Below are 20,640 nucleotides of genomic sequence, written 5' to 3'. Positions count from 1 at the left end.
GACAGTTTACAAATACACATTCTATTCAAGGCTCATCTCAACGCAAGCAGGTGGGTACTGTTATTAATTCCATTTTGTGGACAGGGAAACTGAGGCACCCAGAGAGCTCAGCATCACAGGATTCACAAAGTGGCACAGGTGAGATGAACCCAGGCAGTGTTGGCTCCAGAATCAGTGCTCTTAACCCTTTCACAACCTTGCCTCAAGGACAGTGGGACACGGAATATGTGACACTGTAAAATACCATGGTGCCATTTTTAAGGGCAATGACCACCTGATTTCCCTTTTGGACAAAGCTTTGCTAAACTCAACAGAAATCTCAAATCTGAAAGGATCTTAGCTCCTCTATAGTCATGGCTCCTTCTTCATGACCCCTATGATGGGCAGGTGCTTTAGGGAACGTTCCTGGTGAGAACACTGGGCCACAAGCTCACACTCAGTGGGATCCCAAGGGGGCAGGGTATGAAAGCCTTCGCACTCGCTCAACCTGAGCCACATAGTCACCTCTCAGGGACGAGCCTAATCCTGTCCTGAGTCTGGTTTCAGGGACTGATCAGCAAATCCAGCAGGTCCATGGATTTCTGCACCTCTGTGCCACCTGCCCACACAGGCAGAAGGGCAAAGCAAGACCAAAAGTAAGGTAAGTGATATCCCGGTCTTCGGCACTCACCTAGGTGTGGGTGTATCGTGGCCTCTGTTGGAGCTGGACAGAGGAAAAAAAGGAAAGAGAATCTATTAATAACAAAAGCAAATACCAGTAATAAATAATCACAAATGCAGCTGCAATATGTAGGTCACACTAAACAAATCAAATGGCTAGAGACTTAAATCTTTTCAGGAGCAATAAAACTGCTGATACACATCCTATAAAGCAAGAGAGCCAAGTCTCTATCTAGTTATATTTAAAGTAGTGGAGTTCCCCCTTGGAGGTAGAAATCTCTTCCATGCAGGATAGTCACTGGGTCAGGGAGCTCTTGAAACACATAGGGTGAAGGTGACATGAAAGACAATGGATGTGCCAAAACCCTTGTAAGCCCAGCTGGCCACTGCACTGTGCATTCAGAAAAGGAAACAAAAGGCACCATCGGTGTTTCCAAGGCGCTCAGCCCCTGGTGTGGCTGATTACAGCACAGTCACCGAGCGGTAGGCCGGTGTTCAGAGGTTGCTGGAGTGAGGCAGGGGGACCAGGAGGGGCGGTAATCCAGACAGACTGCAGGCAGCCAGGTATCAAGCGAGGTTTCCAGAGGAGACCATTTTCCCACCGAGTTTCCGAAGGCTAGTAAGAGGGAGACAGGTGGGGGAGGGGGAGAAACAGGTGCTTCTTCCTGGAGAAAAACACACTGGCACAGAGAGCTAGGAGGGAACAGTCGCTTGGGAGAACCAGAGTTCAACCTGATGGAATGAAAACTCAACAGACAAGAGCAGAAAAGGTGATGCTGGAAGTACTGGGAGGGCAAGAAGACAGAACTGGACAATGTTAGAGCTGTGGCCTCTTATACCGGAGCTTGATGCTCTCCTGTGGTCATCACATGTGAGCGAAGGGTGGTGGGCTCAAATACACATTTTAAGAAAGGGCACTTGGTACACTGGCTGACACTTTTACCCCACACAGAATGCCTGGGTTCAATCCCTGTCTCTAGCTCCTGATTCCTGCTTCCTGCTAATGTGGACCCTGGAAAGCAGTGATGATGGGTGCCTGTCACTCATGTTGGAGATCTGAATTAAGTTCCTGTCCTAGCTCCCAGCTGCAGCCTGGCCCAGCCCATTGTATACATCTGAGTGGTGAGCCAGCAAATGGGATCTCTCTCTCTCTCTCTCTTGCTCTCTCTCTCCTTCTCAAATAAATACATAATTTCTAAACATTAAAATAAAAAATTAAGAATATTCCCTCTAAAAGAATATGGAGACAAGCCACATTGACCAGGCAACCCTTTGAATATTTCATTTTTCTCAAAGAATTTCCAAATCTATGAACAATTGTAGTTCACCACCTATAAATTAAGAATTCATTACAGATATTTTTAAAACTTATGTGTTTGTCAAAGAAGAATTTACAAAAAAAAAAAACACAGAAGAAAAGAAGATGCAAAATGAAAAAATTTCTATCAAGATGGCAGTGGTTCAGCCATGTTACATTGAAATCCAGACTTGGCAGCATGTTAAACAAGACACCAATACCTGTCGTACTGCTTGGTGTGAATATATTACACATCTTGGGAACACTCATGCTTAGGTCTTTGCAGCAGCCTCCATGGAAAATGTCATGGACGGAGCTATTAGAGCATTTCCATAGGTACTTGCAAATGCTCTGAACTGGCACCAGTTTATAGGACTCTTGAGAAAGACCATGATAGATTTAATGAGCGGGTGTTTGGTGTCAGTGCTTATTGATTAAGCCATAGAAAGGTTTTGACATTCATTGAACTGTCAACTTTAATTTAAGATTTTCTTGAGATAAAGGAATACTTGCCAATTAGCCAATAATCAGTGACAAAACATGGTGCAAGGATGTATATTCTCTCACCAACATCACACTGCACACAAACAAGCTAAATCTGAAGCTTTAAGGAGAACAAGAGTTTATTTGTAGACAGCTGAAAATAGGAGAATTTATTTTGAAATCAAAACTTCTAAAATACAAATTAATAATGACTTTACAAAAAAGACAGTTTTAAGAGAGAAGGGAGCTGAAGGAGAAGCCAACACATCCCTAATAAAGCAGATATCTATTGAGAACATCCTGTTTATATATAAAGTCTCTAGATGAACCCAAGGAATTTGGCCCAAGAGGCTCTACTTTATCTACTGTGTGGATTGCTCTTCACAGAGTCTTTGCTGCAACAGGGACTATTTTTGTTGTCTGCTTAAGATAATTTGTTTATTATGTCCATTATTAGCTGAATTGCAAGAGGGATTCTTTGTAACAAGTTAATGCTAAGAAGGGGAAAAGCATGTATCTAAAATATGGAATTTAAAAACAAGCCCTGGACAATAAATTAGCTAAGTTAACGGTAAGAAAAGTTATGACAATTATTAATTAGGAATACTTACTACTTAGTCCATTGGTTAGGTAAGCATAACCAGATACTGATGGAAATATCAAATAAGCCTCCTACTTTATTGCAAATGATCTTGGAGACTGAAACCTGGACCTAGTAAGGAGAATGAGTTATGGGATTATTTTTAAAAAGACTTATTAGGGGCCGGCGCTGTGGTGCACTGGGTTAACATCCTGACCTGAAGCCCCGGCATCCCATATGGGTGCCGGTTTGAGACCAGCTGCCCCACTTCAAATCCAGCTCTATGCTGAGGCCTGGGAAAGCAATAGAAGATGGCTTAAGTCCTTGGGCCTCTGCACCCAGTGGGAGACCCAGAAGAAGCTCCTGGCTCCTGGCTTTGGATAGGCGCAGTTCTGGCCACTGCGGCCAATTGATGAGTGAACCTTCGAATGGAAGACTAATTAATTTATTTGAAAAGCAGAGAGAGAGAGAGATTTTTCATCCACTGGTTCACTCTCCAGATGGCACCAATGGGCAAGGCTAGGCCATTCCAAAGACAGGAGGCTGAAACTCTTTCCGGGTCTTTCCCATTCGTGACAGGAGTCCAGGTACTTGGGCCAGTGTCTGCTGTTTTCTTAGGTGCATCAGCAGGGAGCTGGATCAGAAACTGAGTAGCCAAGACTCAAACCAGTGCTCTGGTATGAGATGACAACATTGCAAGAGGTAGCTTCTTCACTCACCTCAGTTGTCTATGCAAACTGAGAGCTATCTGTTCTAAAGCATTTTGACATACAAAATCCTTTATAGCCCCTCCTATGTCGTAATCATGAAGGGAGGGCTTATATTAAGAGACCCCTTGAATTAGAATTTATAAGCAGGGAGGTTCAGCTCTGTATGTTGATAAACCTCTCTGGATGACACTGATATAGCAAATGATTTAAAGATCATTGGTCCTAACCACACAATCCAGTTCTTATTTTCATAGCATGCTGAACTACTTTCTGTATGGTGTTAAGTGTTTATGTTTTCTCCAAAGGAGAAATATGTTCCTCAAAGGCATAAAATATGCCCATCTAAGACATCAGCCAAAGTTGGCAATAGTTTCTCAACCAAGACTGAATTCAGTTGAAAACTACTAGTTACATGATGTAATTGTATTGTATTTTACAATATTTTAGAAAATACCGAGTTTAGGGTCCAAATCTTCAAAAATTGCCCTAATATCCCTGTAACATTTCCAGAAGGCTCTTCAGTCTAAGTGGTCTGGGTAGCTAAAGAGTCCATGAGGTATACATCCAGATTTAATTAAATGCAACAAATTGAAATTGTTTTAAATTCATTAATTAGGAAGACTGAACTGAATAGTTTTTAACAAAAACACATATATCTGCTATCTGAGATAACATTATTTTATCAAAAGAGGAAGGTATTTTAGTACACAGTACACTTAATGAAAGGAAAAGCACAATTTCCTTGAAAATAAATATCCATACCATATGGTATAAAAATGGCCCACAGCGCTGTGGCATAGTGGGCAAAGCCAATGCCTGCAGTGCTGGCATCCCATATAGGTGCCAGTTTGAGACCGGATGCTCCACTTCCAATCCACTGGGAAAGCAGTGGAAGATGGCCCAAGTCCTTGGGCCCCTGCACCCACATGGGAGACCTGGAAGAAGCTCCTGGCTCCTGGCTTCAGATCAGCACACCTCCAGCTGTTGTGGCCATCTGGGGAGTGAACCAGCAGATGGAAGACCTCTCTCTCTCTCTGGCTCTACCTCTCTCTCTGTATAACTGTGACTTTTGAGTAAAATCAATAAATCTTTGAGGAAAAAAAGTGGCCCTCTGGAAAAACATCATGCTGAGTGAAATAAGCCAGTCCCAAAGTGACAAATATCATGTGTTCTCCCTGATCGGTGACAACTGAGCACCTAAAAGGAAACCTATAAAAGTGAAACTGACACCATGAGAAACAATGACTTGATCAACCCTTGTCCTGTCGAGGAACGGCTTACTATTTTATTCTTTTTAATATTTTCTTTTTCTATGTATACCATTGATTGAACTCTTTAACTAACACACAATTATTCTCAGGAGTTTAAATCCAGCTGAAAATTGATCCCTGTTAAAAATAAGAGTGGGAGTAAGAAAGGAAGGAGATGCACAGTTTGGCACACACTCACTCAGACTTACCCCTAAGGGTGAAGCTAGAAACATGCCATGGGACTCTCCAAATGCCATTAAGTTGACAAGTACCAATGCCATCTTACTAGTTAAAGTGATCAGTTTAAGTTCATAATTTTTCATAAAGATAACATTAAGTGTCAATAAGACCAGTGTCTGCTAATAATAACTGATAGAATTAAAAAGGGAGAGAATGACCCAACATGGGAAGTGGGATACACAGCAGACTCATAGAATGACAGAAACCCTAAACAGCACTCTGGCCTCAGAATCAGCCCTTAAGGCATGCGGATCTGGCTAAAAAGCCCATGAGAGTTTCTCAGGCATGGATAGCTAAGACACTGTGGCAAAAATAAATAAATAAATAAATAAATAAATAAATAAATAAATAAATAAATGAAAGACCTCTGTGAGTGAGATCCCAGCAGAGAGAACGAGCCACCAAAGAAGGAGGTAACTTTCTCTGAAGGTAGGAAAGAACTTCCACTCTGACTATGACCTTGTGGAAATAAGGTTGGTGTATGTGAACTCAAGAGGCTTCCAGAGCCTGGGCAATTCATTAAAAGAGCCTCGGATGATTACTGACATCATAAATAAGAGTGTCAATTGTTAAATCAACAACAGGAGTCACTGTGCACTTGTTCCCCATGTAGGACCTCTGTCCTTAATGTGTTGTACTATGAGAATTAATGATAAAAATAGTCTTCAAAGAGTACTTCATACTTTGGGTGTCTGTGTGGGTGCAAACTGTTGAAATATTTACTTAGTATATATTAAGTTGATCTTCTGTATATAAATATAATTAAAACTGAATCTTAATGAAGAATGGGATGGGAGAGGGAGTAGGAGATGGGATGGTTTGTGGATAGGAGGGAGGTTATGGAGGGAAAAGCTGCTATAATCCAAAAGTTGTAATTTTGAAATTTATATTTATTAAATAAAAGTTCTCTGAAAAAAAAGTGGCCCACTGGGAAGGCAGTGGAGGATGGCCCAAGTGCTTGGGCCCCTGCACCCTCGTGGGAGACCAGGAAGAAGCACCTGGCTCCTGGCTTCAGATCGGCATAGCTCCAACCATAGTGGCCATTTTGGGGGTGAACCAACATAAAGAAGACCTTTCTCTCTGTCTCTCTCTCACTGTCTAACTCTGTCAATTAAAAAAAAGTGGCCCATAATCTAGTGTACTGGACCCGTGAAGATTATTCTAATCATCTCTCACTAGGTGGGCACTTAGATGTGGTGTTATGTAGTCTAAACAAGATACCCAAGCCTGTAGGAAGTTCACCAGCTTTTCCACATCGACGGAGGTAAATGTACCACAGAGAAGTTCAAGCAGCCTGAGGAAGTGCAGATAAATGATCTGTGTCAATATCACTTATCACACTCCCACTTGGACAGTACTTGTCCCGCCTCACACTAGTGAACATGGATGGATGACTAAATTTCTGACTGATGTGGACCTGGTTTGAACGTTGCTACTCTTTGCATTAAATATCAAATGCATGCTCACCAGATAGGCCCTAATTTATTCAGTGCTACAAGTCTTCCCCCGTGGCACATCTCCAAGTCTATCCTTCCTGCTACTTTGCCTTCGGCCTAGTTTTAGTTCGAATCATCAACGCCTTGTAGGCTGCTCAGATGTTTTTATTTCAATGTGTTTGGAGGGTCTGTTACAGGCTCTCTGCCTTTCCTAGGACCCCACACTACCTCTCAACACACACACACACACACACACACCCCTCATACCTTGGCCCTGTTTTTCAGCTCCTCTGAATCTGAAACTGTATAGCCTAAACTGGCAAGTTTTGCTTCTGAAAATGAGAGACAACAAAGATATTCCTGAAGAATTGGGGATTGGCTTTTGAGGGGAAAAAAAACCCATAGCAGAATGCAGCTTCAACAGAAACGCGAAACAGCTTCCAGTTTCTTGCAGGTGTCTCTGTGGTAGTGATGAGAATTCCCTAGCAGCTGAGCTCAGGCAGGTGCAGAGGAGGATGCACTGGCTGGGTGTGAGCTGAGCTGGGCAGATAGCAACCCCGGGCTAGAATGGTTCTGCGGCCAGGTAGGCCCTGTGTGGGGTGGCTCCAGGGCTGATGTAGCTTTGCTGTTAAGACCACACCTAGAGGCTGGGCAGACACTCAGTTTTTATCCTTACACAGAGCTATTAACAGCTCAGGCTATTCTTAGACTTACAAGAGCAATTAAGTGAACATCCTATACTACAGAAAAAGAATCCGCTTCTGAGGAAACAGAGGAATTCACTTTGGTTAATAAAATGAATGAATTACTAAAGCATTTGTATTTCTGTAAGCGTTGGCAGCAACTTAACATGAATAGCTTGTCAACAGGACATTGGTGAGAGATCAAACTTCACATGTGTTTTATTATTTTTTTATTTTAAGATTTATTTATTCGACAGTCAGAGTTACACAGAGAGAGAAGGAGAGGCAGAGAGAGAAGTCTTCCATCCACTGGTTCACTCCCCAATTGGCCACAATGGCTGGAGCTGTGCTGATCCAAAGCCAGGAGCCAGGAGCGTCTTCCGGATCTCCCATGCAGGTGCAGAGGCCAAAGGCTTGGGCCATCTTCTACTGCTTTCCCAGGCCATAGCTGAGAGCTGGATTGGAAGTGGAGCAGCCAGATCTTGAACCGGGGCCCATAAGGGATGCCAGCACTGCAGGCAGCAGCTTTACCCGCTACCCCACAGCGCCGGCCCCTTCACTGATGCCTTAGCAGTCAAGCACAACCACTGTGGGACACCAAACCCTGCAGCTGAATTTCATGGGTTATTCCAAGGTGAGCACTGGCATTGGATAAATAAACCAAACTTTTAATTCAGAACCCCTATTAATTTGTTAATAACCCTAGGCAAGATGGTAACATCATTATTTGTATTAATAGAACATAGCAAAGATGAATGAGTATGTATTTCAATCAACTCTAGATCTCATTTAGAAAAATCACCAACCTCCGTAATCTTTATAAATAAAAAACTTAATGTCATTGAGATCTCTAAAAATTACAGAAACTATGCTCTTTGTAAAGCTTGGTCAGGTTGAAGTTCAGTGGGCTGAGTTGGAAGCTCATCTTAAGCTATGTCATGATGATCAGGAATAGGACGAAGGTGATCACTAGGACTCAACTTAGTCAAAAGAACAGATAAAATATGAAATACTACACAGGTAAGTTAAACTGGAGATTCCACTTTGCTTAAAAAAGAAAGTAAAAGCAAGCTAACGAGATACTGGCATCATGTTAGAGTCTGATAAAGCCATGTTTTCTCACAGCCTGTTTCCAACACATAGGGGCCGGCAGTAGGTTAATTCTCCGCCTTCAGTGCAGGCTTCCCATATGGGCACCAGTTCAAGTCCCAGCTGCTCCACTTCCGATCCAGCTCTCTGCTATGGCCTGGGAAAGCACCAAAAGATGGCCCAAGTGCTCCTGGCTCCTGGCTTCAGATTGGCGCAGCTCCAGCGGTTGCAGTCATCTGGGTGGTGAACTAGCGGATGGAAGACCTCTCTCTCTCTCTCTCCCTCTCACTGTCTGTAACTCTACCTCTCAAATAAATAGATAAAATCTTTAAAAAAAAAAAAAGAATAATGCATGGCATACCGTGACTTGGTTGTGGTTAAGAGAGTCAAACACCTTTCAAACTTGAAAACTACCAATACAGATTGGTAGGAATATTTTTTTACAGAAAAGCATTGATAAATGAGAATTCACTTAATTCCATTATTCAAATCTCTCCTTGAGAGCAGATGAGAAAAAAAATGGAATTTCAAGCATAATGCAATCTTTTCAAATTAGATAGATAAATAAAAGTTCTTGTGAAAATCCAAATTGCTCATAAATGGGCACTTAAGATTTGTTGTTCCAGACTGCTTTGGAGTTGTAGTAGTGCTGCTTATTAGCCCTCTCAATTCTCTCTCCAGTGGGAGCCACTCAGAATATTTGCTTTGTAGAGTACAAAGCTTTGGATCAGCAATGAGATGCTCCAGTGACATTCTAGGTCTTTGCTTAGCTGGGCGTCTCCCTAGATACCAGGCGACTATTAAATGACCTGAAGATTACTAAGATTTCATAGACGAGGCAGAGAGGACGGGAATGGGTTTTTTTAAAAACTGATAAGCTAACGTGTTGAGAATTTTAAAACCCTGAACAACTGTTTCAGAAGCTATTCTAAAATTCAAAAACAAACCAAAAAACTATACTGCAGGGACCCAAGGATTTGGGCCATCTTCTACTGCTTTCCCAGGCCATAGCAGGGAGCTGGATTGGAAATGGAGCAGCCAGGACTTGAACTGGCGCCCATATGGGATGCCGTCACTGCAGGCAGTGGCATTAGCCACTATACCACAGCACCAGCCCCCCTCTTTTTTGTTTTGATTTGCTTTTTTAAAAAAGACTTTTTTTTGAGAGGGAGTTAGAGAGAGAGAGAGGGAGAGACATAGAGAGAGAAAGATCTTCCCTCCACTGGTTCACTTCCCAGATGGCTGCAATAGCCAACGCTGGGCCAGGCTAAAGTCGGGAGCCAGGAGCTTCATCTGGGTCTCCAATAGTGGTAGCAGGGGTCCACGTACTTGGGCCATCATCTGCTTCTTTTCCCAAGCCTTAACAATGAGCTGGATCTGAAGGGGAGCAGCCAGGACTTAAACCACAGCCCACAGCATCCACCCCTTCTTGGCCTCTTTAAGCAGGGATACTACATTTGTTGAAGGAACAGCAGAAAAGGTGTATATTGCTACCTTTTTGCCCTCCTGCATGTTGGCTCTGGTTCCAGAGTCATAAGCATCACAGGTCCCTTCTTAAGGAATGCAAAGGCTCTCCAAAAAATTTATGGAAAACACATATTATGAAAAAACTATGAATGAAATTCAAAAGTTTTTTTTTTTTTTTTTTGCAGCCAAATAAACTCATCTTTTAATTTTACTTTTCCATGAACTTTCTGCAATACCCTTGAGTGATTATATTTTTGGGGTAGAAAATCTTTTCAAAACCTCACACATGCAATGTAAACTAATGGGACCTTCATTGTGGTATGAAAAAAAAAACTCACTTATTACTTTCTTTCCAACCTTTTACACTCAACACCTGTTAAACATCTGCTGCCTCCTGTTACACAGTTACTCTGTGAACTACATCGATTTTCACTTACTAAACATAGTTTCTCTGTTACCTGCAGCTATTCAGAGGATCTCACAGATTATGAGGAGTGAATGCATCCTTTCAGCCCTGGCATTCGGCAAGAGAGAGCCCTAGCAGAGCTTTGCTGATGGCAGTGAAGACTGGAATGTTCCTGTAACTGAAACAGGAAGCAAACGCCTCTAACTCAACCTCAGCTTCTATGCCTTCACGCTAGCTTTCTAGGATTTGGATCTTGGTGATCACAGTAATACTTTTTTTTTTTTTTTTTTTTTTTTTGACAGGCAGAGTGGACAGTGAGAGAGAGAGAGAGAGAAAGGTCTTCCTTTGCTGTTGGTTCACCCTCCAATGGCCACCACGGCCGGCGCGCTGCGGCCGGTGCACCGCGCTGATCCGATGGCAGGAGCCAGGTGCTTCTTCTGGTCTCCCATGGGGTGCAGGGCCCAAGCACTTGGGCCATCCTCCACTGCACTCCCTGGCCACAGCAGAGAGCTGGCCTGGAAGAGGGGCAACTGGGACAGAATCCGGCACCCCGACTGGGACTAGAACCTGGTGTGCCGGTGCCGCAAGGCAGAGGATTAGCCTAGTGAGCCGCGGTGCCAGCCGATCACAGTAATACTTTTCTCAATCACACTTGACTAGCTTAGACTTTTGGATCTTTTAAAGTAAACACTGTAGACATGAATCACTACATGGCGTTTCCACTTGGAAGCCCAAAGTCTTCCCATTATCAGTTATATGCTGAAAGTAAAGAGAAGCTTCCTGTTTAAAAAAGTCTCTGTGTTCCGGCTTGCTCAAGTGTGGGTTCCATAACATTCTCCTGGGTCCTGGCTTTGGATCAGCACAGCTCCGGCCATTGCAGCCATCTGGGAGTGAACCAGCGGTTGGAAGATTCTCTCTCTCTCTCTCTCTCTCTCAGCCTCTCCCCCTCTCTCCCTCTGCCTCTCTGCCTCTCTGTAACTCTGCCTTTCAGATAAATAAATAAATCTTAAAAAAAGAAAGAAATGAGTTGGAGGCATGGCTAAGGAGCTTTTTGATAATATTATTAATTTAAAAGAAAAGCACATTTGAATCAGGTAGGCATTCTTTCTCTCCCCTCTCTCCTTTCCTGCTTCTTCCACTGCCACCCTCCCCTGAATGCATACACACACACACACAAACACATACACATACATACACACACGTGTGTGGTCACGGGAAACTCTGACAGATGCAGGTAGACTGTTATAGGGACTCTCCTGCACGTGTGCACACACACACACACACACACACATGTGTGATCACAGGAAACTCAGATGCAGGTAGACTGTTATAGGGACTCTCCTGCATGCGTACACACACACACACGTGTGGTCACAGGAAACTCTGACAGGTGCAGGCATACTGTTACAGGGACTCTCCTGCACGTGTGCGCACACACACACACACACACACACACAAACATGTGATCACAGGAAACTCTGACAGATGCAGGCAGACTGTTACAGGGACTTCCCTGCATGCGTGTGCACACACACACACACACACACACGTGTGGTCACAGGAAACTCTGATAGGTACAGGCAGACTGTTACAGGGACTCTATCTCCTGGATCATTTTGGAATTCCAGGCCGTAGTTAGTTTTGCCTCAGGTATTCCTTCACCTAATTTGAAATTCAAATGTATTAAATTTCTAAAGCTAAATATGACAAATTAGACATGGTCTGTGAAGTTAGTGTTTAATGAGCTACGGACCAAGACTTTCATCTCCCCAGGAATAATTTCTTTATTACTTTTTGTATTTTATTGCAATAAAGCACCATTTGACCTTCAAGTATGATAATTAAGCTTCCAAAAATGTTATAAATTTAGACTGAAAATAGTCCTCCCTGTGTTCCGGAATATACTTATGATCAGTATAAAAGATGACTTAATATTTAAAGACAGCTAAATTACACACAGAACGACCCATATTAGCAACTATTTTCCCTCCCTTGCCCCTCTTATTTCCCACCTTGATCTGATTTATGTCTTGCAACAACTTTTCATCTTTCATATTCTAAAATGAATGGAATAAGAGCAAAAGAAAATATATCTTTATAACCTACGGCTGGGGGATGGAGACTCCTTTCAGAAAAGATTTACTCTCCTATGAATGACCAGTAATGGCACATTAGGCATTGAAGCCTATGAATCATAGTCTTACCGTGCCCATGCCTCTACCTTTTCTGGGAGATGGCCACACGTGTTTAGAAACTGCCTATGACTAAGCTTTTAAGTGAAAATGAGAATACAAAAAATTTGTACCCTTGGTGAATGTTTATCTTTAAAAAAATCACTAAACATTATTTAAAGAAAAAAAAAAAACCCAGACCTATGGGAACATGAAGAGATAGAGTTCATAATAGGGAGGATGAGAGAAACTGACCAGAAACCAGAGCTCATGTGACTTAAATAATATTCTGAGGCAGAAGAGCAAATCATTAGGGTCATAAGAACTGAGGAAGCAGGAGGAGGAGGAGGAGGAAGAGGGTGAAGAAGGAGCAGAAGGAGAGAAATAGAGGAGGAAGAAAGGGAGGAGGAGGACCACCCTGTAGCTAATGTTAGCACAAAGTGCTGGAGTTCCACTGGCCCTGGGGATCCCAGTGAGGGGTCTATTCTCAGCCTCCCTGCAACTCCTTGTGACAAAGGAATTAAGTCTGCCCCTAGGGAGCGAGTAGAAGTGGCCTGGGTCACTTTCATGGCTGGGTCTTCCCCTAAAGAAATGGTCATGCTTTCCTGGTCTTTCCCCTTTCCTGATGGTAGGAAACACTGAATGCTGCTGCAGCCACGTTGGCCTCTAAATACAGAAGCTGTGTGGAGCTGGTAGAAACCACCTGCTAGCCCTGCACCCCGTGCCTCTGGGATCTCAAGCACTAAAACTTATAACTCCATATCTTACCCACGGTGTTTATGACTGAGAAAAACTTATAGCCATTTCAGCCACCTGTAAGTTGAGGTACTTTGCTTAGTTTAGACGTTCAGTCTACACTCTAATGAAAAGATTTCCCAAGGTTGGAGAAAGGCTCTCTTTTGGTGACTGTTTCCTCCCTCCCTCCCTCCCTCCCTCCCTCCCTTCCTTCCTTCCTTCCTTGGCAGGCAGAGTTAGACAGTGAGAGAGAGAGAGAGAGAGAAAGGTTTTCCTTTTTATCCGTCGGTTCACCTCCTAAATGGCTGCTACGGCCGGCGCGCTGTGCCAATCCGAAGCCAGGAGCCAGGTGCTTCCTCCTGGTTTCCCATGCGGGCACAGGGCCCAAGCACTTGGGCCATCCTCCACTGCACTCCTGGGACACATCAGAGAGCTGGACTGGAAGAGGAGCAATCAGGACAGAACTGGCACCCCAACTGACTGTTTCCTTTCTTTATCTTAGTCACAGTCCTCAAAGCTGGAGTAGAAGTGAGAGCTGACCAGACTGAGTTCTTGTGAGTGATGCTCTGCTGTGCACAGCTCTGCATCCCCAACGCCATGCACGACATTTGCCACAACCAAAGCAGCTCCAGAAACACTAACAGAGTGCACGCTGATAACATCTGCAGGCCATTATTGCTATAATCATTGTTGTTAAAAAGTTATAGTGTTCTCCTGTGTGCCCTCCCTTCCTGTTCATTTATAAATGTCTTCTGCTTTCATGTTCCTTTTCACTTCCCTTCACATATCCAGGGATAAACTGTAGGATGTGCCTTGCTAGAACACAGATTGAAGGAAGCTTACCAAAAAGGCAAATGACTGACTAAGGTAATAAAATGGAGCAATCAAAGATGATGACAAATGAGGGCGGGGAAAAATGTATCCAGTGTTAGGATAATTATGCAGGATGCATGGTCCTAGGACTTAATGGTTCTGAAGAGTTCGTAACATTAAAAGTACACTGCGTTCTCAAGAAAAGGTACAGGGAGACTTGACAGAATTTCTCCTGTGATTTCTTACAATGCACACCGAACGATGGAGTGAAAATGATCAGAAGTAATAACCATCTAACTGTGAGATTCTCAGGGTTGGTCATAGAAAAGCCCATCAATTCAGGAGAGCATAATGCCTAGTCACATTTTTAAAAATATTTATGCAGGTATGGGAGATGCAGGTTGGCTGGAAGTTGAAGGGATAATTGTCATTGGATAATTCTGGAAAGGCCTGCCAGGTCTCTCTTCCTATGTGATTCATTTACTTCCTTGGTTAATATTTGAGTGCCTGGTAAGTGTCAGGCATTGAGCAAATGACGGCTGTGCTGGATCAAGAGTCTAAAGAGCAGAACAAAACACACGTGGAAGTCAATGCATTTCAATGTGGTTTGATGAGCTAAATTCCACCAGCAAGCCTAAGGTGGAAGAGTGATAAAAATAAAGATAGCGGGGGCAGAGAGTCATGAGTTGGATCTTTAGGGATGAATGCAATTTGGCCAATTAGAGGAGCAAGAGGTAACCAGGAAGGTATTACAGGGAAAGAGACAGAGAGGGTGGTAGGGGTGTAACAGCAATTTTGATGAATTCAGTGCTTACAGCAATTGAAATACTGAGTTCGGTGTTAGGTAAGCACAGGAGTGTGAAGAGAGCCCAACTGCAGAGATGAGGTTAGAGAGGCATGGACAGACCAAAGAGGACCTTGACAACCAAGCTACACTAAGCAAGTAGGGGCAGCTATAGGTTTGAGGCCAGGAGTAACAAAATGGGGCTTGCATTTAGCAGTATTTAGCAGATATGTGGAGGTCCTGAGCCTCCCCCCCAAAAAAAAAGTAGTAGGCACAGGAAGAAAAAAGTTGGTTTAAGTCATAAAGCAGATTAAGTAAACCAACCTTAGAAATACTGGGTGTAGACATGGAAGACAGAAAGGAATGAGCAAATAAGTGTTTACTGAAGCCACCAAGCAAAACTTCAATGAAGGGATGCAGATTTGGGTAAAAATAAAATTCAGTATGTAACACACTGAGTTCAAGACACCTAAATGGCATCCAAGCAAAAGCGCTCAGTAATCAGAGCTAACATTACAGAGTATCTGTGTGCTCATCCCTGTGCTATGCACTTCATTATGGCCTTTATTCTCACAGCTTTGGTATGTTCCTCCTGGGCACAGAACATGGTGCCAGGCTCTTGTGCATGGGATGGAATGGCTGAGTGGATCAGCACTATCACTTCCCTTTAAAAAAAAAAAAAAGATTCATTTTTATTTATTTGAAAGGCAGAGTTACACAGAGAGAAAGAGAGAGAGGGAGAAAAGACAGAGAGAGAGCTTCCATCCACTGGTTTACAAATAGCTACAACAGTAGGGGTTGGGCCAGGCTGAAGCCAGGAGCCAAGAGCAGGTCTCTCATGTGTATGTGGTGGCCAAAACACCTGGGTCATCTGCTGCTGCATTCCCAGGTGCATTAGCAGGGATTGTATCATAAGCAGAGCAGCCAGGACTTGAACCAGTGACCATATGATATGTTGGCACTGCAGGTGGTGACTTAACTCATTATGCCACAACGCTGGCTCTACTTTCCCTAATTTTACAGATGAGCACATTGAGACTTAGAAAGCTTACATAACTAGAATGAGTCAGAGAAGAAATTCAAACTCAGGGGGTACAGAGCTACAAACTCCCTGCTCTCAACCACTCTACCTTATTCACTCACAGAAGCAGCACCAAGCAAATGGACAGAGTTCAAGAGATGGACGACCACAGGGGTGAGCAAGATACCCCTCCGCCTCCTTTGCCCCCTGCCTCGCCAAGACTTTATAACATCCCAAAGGAAGCCCAGGACAGAACCACAGCCAACTTCAGAAAACATCATGGGAAGAAGAGGGACTCGTTAAGGAAACTGATTAAGAGCGATGAGGGCCGGTAGGGTGAGGTCACAGTCATTGGTTGGCACCTGCCAGAGTTCTGGTGCCCACAGTGTCGGCAGTGGTGGCCCAGAGATGACACGGTGAGGGGGAAAGCTAAGAAACTTCAGCGTGAGGTAGGAACATGGCCAGGGAGGGACACGTGCAGTCAAACAAGAAATTCTCACTGAAACTAGTGGTGGCCACGTTGTGGTTAAGAGAAAGACACTGAAGCCACAAGGATAGGGCAAAACTGTTGGAGCCAGAATGTAGGGTCAACCTTATGAATATAAAGTAAACTGAAAACAGATCTTCATAAAAATGAAGAGTGGGGACAGGCGAGGGAGGAGGAAGAAGGGTTGGAGCACGGGCAAGAGGGAGGGGAGGGGAGAGATGTCTCTATGTTCCTAAATCCGTATATATGAAGTACATGAAACTTGTATACCTTAAATAATTTTTTAAATAAAATCTTTATTTCTTTTGGGAAAAAAATTGAAGCCAGGCTTCAGAGAGGATGAAAAGAACCATACAACCATACTGCCCTGAGTTTATGTGTTTTTTTTTTTTTTTTTTAACATTTTATTTATTTATTTGAGAGGCAGAGTTGAGGCTGCAATGGCTGAGCTGGGCCGATCTCTGAAGCCAGAAACCAGGAGCTTCCTCTGGGCCTCTCACTTGGGTGCAGGGACCTAAGAACTTGGGTCATCTTCTACTACTTTCCCAGGTCACAGCAGAGAGCTGGATTGGAGGAGGCGCAGCCAGGACACAAACCAGCACCCATATGTGATGCCAGCTCCATGGGGGCAGGCTTAGCCCACTATACGGCAGCATCGGCTCTGAGTTTATGTTTTGCCATGAACTCATCTCAGCTCTTCCTTTCTGAGTTTGAGCTAGAATACCTATGTTGTAAGCTATTTAAGAGCAGGCCATGAAATCGCCTTATATGACCACCCGACTCCCTTGTCTCTGGCACAATGCTCCACAGATGCTCACTGGAGCCCCAGCATAGTATGCGTTAATTGCCATTAATAAATCCCAATTCTGAAAACTTGACGCTGAGTGTCTGTATTTGTTATTACAGGAGACAGCTGAATCTACACTGTATATTTTGGAGAGGTTGGATTAATTCATTGCATGAAATAATATCTCATGAGCCAAAATCAAACTGTGATTTACATGTGCTTACAACAGCTTTGTCCCCCTCCCCTAAGTAATCACCTAGACCCAAATCTGGGCTCTGATCTTCAGAATGAAAAGGAGGGAAAAGCAGATCGTGTGGCAGCAGGAGGAGAAAGCGTCCCCCCAGAACTCAACGTCAAGTTCTTCTCAGGCATAAATACTGCAGTTTTGACTGAGGACCAGATAAAGCTGTCACCGGGAAAGGTATACAGCTCTCCGAACTGACGGGAAGGCTGCTTAAATCTATGTTCAATCCCGTTGGAATAAACAGCACCAGTCGGAAACACAATTCTTCAGGAAATTAAAAAGTAGTCGGACCCACCCAGACCCAGTAGCGAGGAATTTTACTAATGTCACCTGTCACCGCTGCCAGCTCCTTGGCATCATCTTTACTCTCCTTTGTCTTCAGGACACTGTTTTGCCCGAGGGCTTCGGTTCCTCCCCCTGTTGGGTAGTTTGTGAGACCCCCTAGTAAAAGTAGGGGAGTTCCTGGCTAGTTTGCCCTGAGCCTCCAATGTCAGCTCTCGTGTGTGTGTGTGTGTGTGTGTGTGTGTGTGGAGTGGGGGTAAATTACAAAGCCTGATGCTATCCTGGAGAGGAGCTGCAACTGCTGAACTGAAATCCTAGCTACAAAATAGCCACGGGGAAGACAGATGTCTCTGACTAGCACATGGTTAACACTGGGGAAAAAAATCCAAACGAGACCTATTATCTGTTTTCCCTCCCACAATTAAAGTAGACACGGTGAAACACAATTGTGACTCCAGGAGAGAAGCTGGGCTCATTTAATACAGACCTGGCATTTCAGAATCTGGGAAGGACATTCGGCAACACAAGCTATGATGAGTCATATGAGATACAATACAAGCACAGAGCTAAGGGAAGACCTTGGGAGATCTGATGTGTACTAGCTGCAATATGTGGGCATAGACGGGATTCTAAACGTGTTGAAAATCATCTACTTAGTGAAACACCTCATTAGCTTTATGGATTTGCTTATTAAACTTCTACATCTCATGGCTGCAGTGAAATTTCAACGATGCTTCATACGAATGATATAAAAACCTCTGGAGTGTGCAGACTGAATGATGTCGCCGTGCAGCCTATCACTGTGATCCAATGGCCCTTGGAAAACAGAGCCCTCGTCCACTAGTCACTGTCCTGAGGGTGAGAGGAACAGCCAGACAGATTGCTGCGCCTGGCAGAAAGCAGCCAAGGTTCCGTGCACCAGCTGCAAGCCTGACCCTTTCCTCCTGACATAAAACATTGGCCTTTGGTTATAGCCACTTCCATCAACCCAACAACAGAGAATTCCAGCAAGGCTTATAAATGGCACGCACCCTTTGGGGGCACTACAGGGCATGGCTGCTGTCGGCTGCTAAGCCTGCCATCTGGCCTTGCTAAATAATCGATGTGTGTGTTTGCAGAGGGGTGCCAGCCAGCTCAGAGGCCGGTGGATGCTGTTACTCTCCCTGGCCCGTCCTCCACCGGGATTTGTGCCCAGTGCGGGAGCAGCAGCAGCCATGCTGCCACGCCTACCTCAGCTGGCCCCTGGCCACTATCGCCTGCTGAAGGCAGATGCACAAGGACTCCAAAGCGCATGTATTCTCTCCTCATTTTTCAGGGAACTTATGCCGTAATGATGACCTTGTTTATTGGAATTATAGCTCCTGAGGTTTCTAAAAGTTTGATTTCATTTACAATTGTTTATTTTTATTTATTTGAGAGGCATGGAGACAGAGAGACACACAGACAAGCAGGCAGGCAGGTGGACAGACAGAGCCACCCTCTGCTGGTTTGTTCCCCAAATGCCAACAAGAGCCAGGTCTGGGTCAGGCCAACGCCAGGAGCTGGCAGCTCAATCCAGATCTCACACTTGGACGCCAGCGATAGGGGCACTTGGGTCATCACTTGCTGCCTTCCAGGGTGTGCATTAGCAGGAAGCTGGGATTAAGAGCAGAGGTGGGATCAAACACGGGTACTCCCATATAGGATGGGGTGTCTTAACCATCAGGCCGAACACTATCTCCACCCTTGCTCCATTCACTGATGTATCCCAGGATCTATCCTGGACCAGAGTCTGAGGCCGGGTAAGCATGAAGCAACTCTTGTTGAGTACTAAATATTGAATAATTTCATTTTTCTATTTCTCTTACTACTAGTGCATTAACCTAAGCATCTCCCACTTTCTTTTTTTTTTTTTTTTAATTTTTTGACAGGCAGAGTGGACATTGAGAGAGAGAGACAGAGAGAAAGGTCTTCCTTTGCCATTGGTTCACCCTCCAATGGTTGCCGCGGATGGTGCACCGCGCTGATCCGATGGCAGGAGCCAGGTGCTTCTCCTGGTCTCCCATGGGGTGCAGGGCCCAAGCACTTGGGCCATCCTCCACTGCACTCCCGGGCCACAGCAAAGAGCTGGCCTGGAAGAGGGGCAACCGGGACAGAATCCGGCGCCCTGACCAGGACTAGAACCCGGTGTGCCGGCGCCGCAAGGCAGAGGATTAGCCTAGTGAGCCGTGGCGCCAGCTGAGCATACTTTCAAAACAACCAGGAGTGGCCAGCCTAGCACTCCTTCCAGCCCTGGATGAGAGATGAAGAACGTGGCTCCTGTCTGCCCTGTGACTGTCCACAGAACTCAACCAGAGATGTGTTTATGACTAATCAAAGCCTCAGGCGAAAAAGAAAAATAAGTCTGAATCCGTGTACATTCCAAGAGTGTTAAGGGTACTTACTAGTTTAAATGAAAATCTGTGAACAACTTCCAGATTCTGTTTGAGAAATCAGTTTTATTTATTTGAAAGGCAGAGTGACAGAGTTGGGGCTGGGGGGAAGCAAGCTAATGAGCTTCTAACTGCCGACCTCTAAGGCCTCCTTTGGTACCGCATCCTCTCCAGTCTCTTGTAAGCACTGGGCCCCAGGAAACACCTCGTCCGTGCTGAGCTTGCCTCTCTAGTCCCCACCGCTGAAGCCTGCCTCTTCTCAGGGCTCCCTCTTGGGTCGCGCATGCTCAGTCACAGCCTCACCCGCTCTGCCCCTTTTTTCCTGGCTCTGCTGGCTCTCCTGGAATGCACAGCTTCCACTCTCAGCACCTTGGTGTTGAGGGCCTCCAGATCTCCACTTGCAGCCCCCAGGCTGAGACAGGCCTCTGTTTGCAGCAGGCTGCCAGGGAGCCCTGAGAGACACCACGCGACCCCCAGGAAGCCAAGGCCTTGAAGTCCGCTCCAGCATCCTCTTCGCAAACACCTCTAATGTCTTTGTCATTCCTTCTCTCAGGTCCTAGTAGCAACATCCACCAAGGCCAGAAACTAGTGGTGCCTGGCCTCC

General features: G+C 44.7%; 1 protein-coding gene across 3 annotated transcripts in view; it reads right to left on the bottom strand.

The window, feature by feature from the left end:
- The window catches only part of RELN (reelin), a 538,293-nt gene that overhangs the window by 279,652 nt on the left and 238,001 nt on the right, over positions 1-20,640 (bottom strand). For all 3 annotated transcript variants that reach the window (XM_070071183.1, XM_051849694.2, XM_051849695.2), the window contains exon 5: positions 671-703. In XM_070071183.1, the coding sequence (XP_069927284.1) occupies positions 671-703 (33 nt within the window). The remainder of the gene's footprint in view (positions 1-670; positions 704-20,640) is intronic.

The sequence above is a fragment of the Oryctolagus cuniculus genome, chromosome 3 (genome assembly GCF_964237555.1).
Source record: "Oryctolagus cuniculus chromosome 3, mOryCun1.1, whole genome shotgun sequence".
Lineage (NCBI taxonomy): Eukaryota > Metazoa > Chordata > Mammalia > Lagomorpha > Leporidae > Oryctolagus > Oryctolagus cuniculus.
The sequence above is the reverse complement of the archived record's forward strand: the minus strand, read 5'-3'. Positions and strand labels throughout refer to the sequence as shown.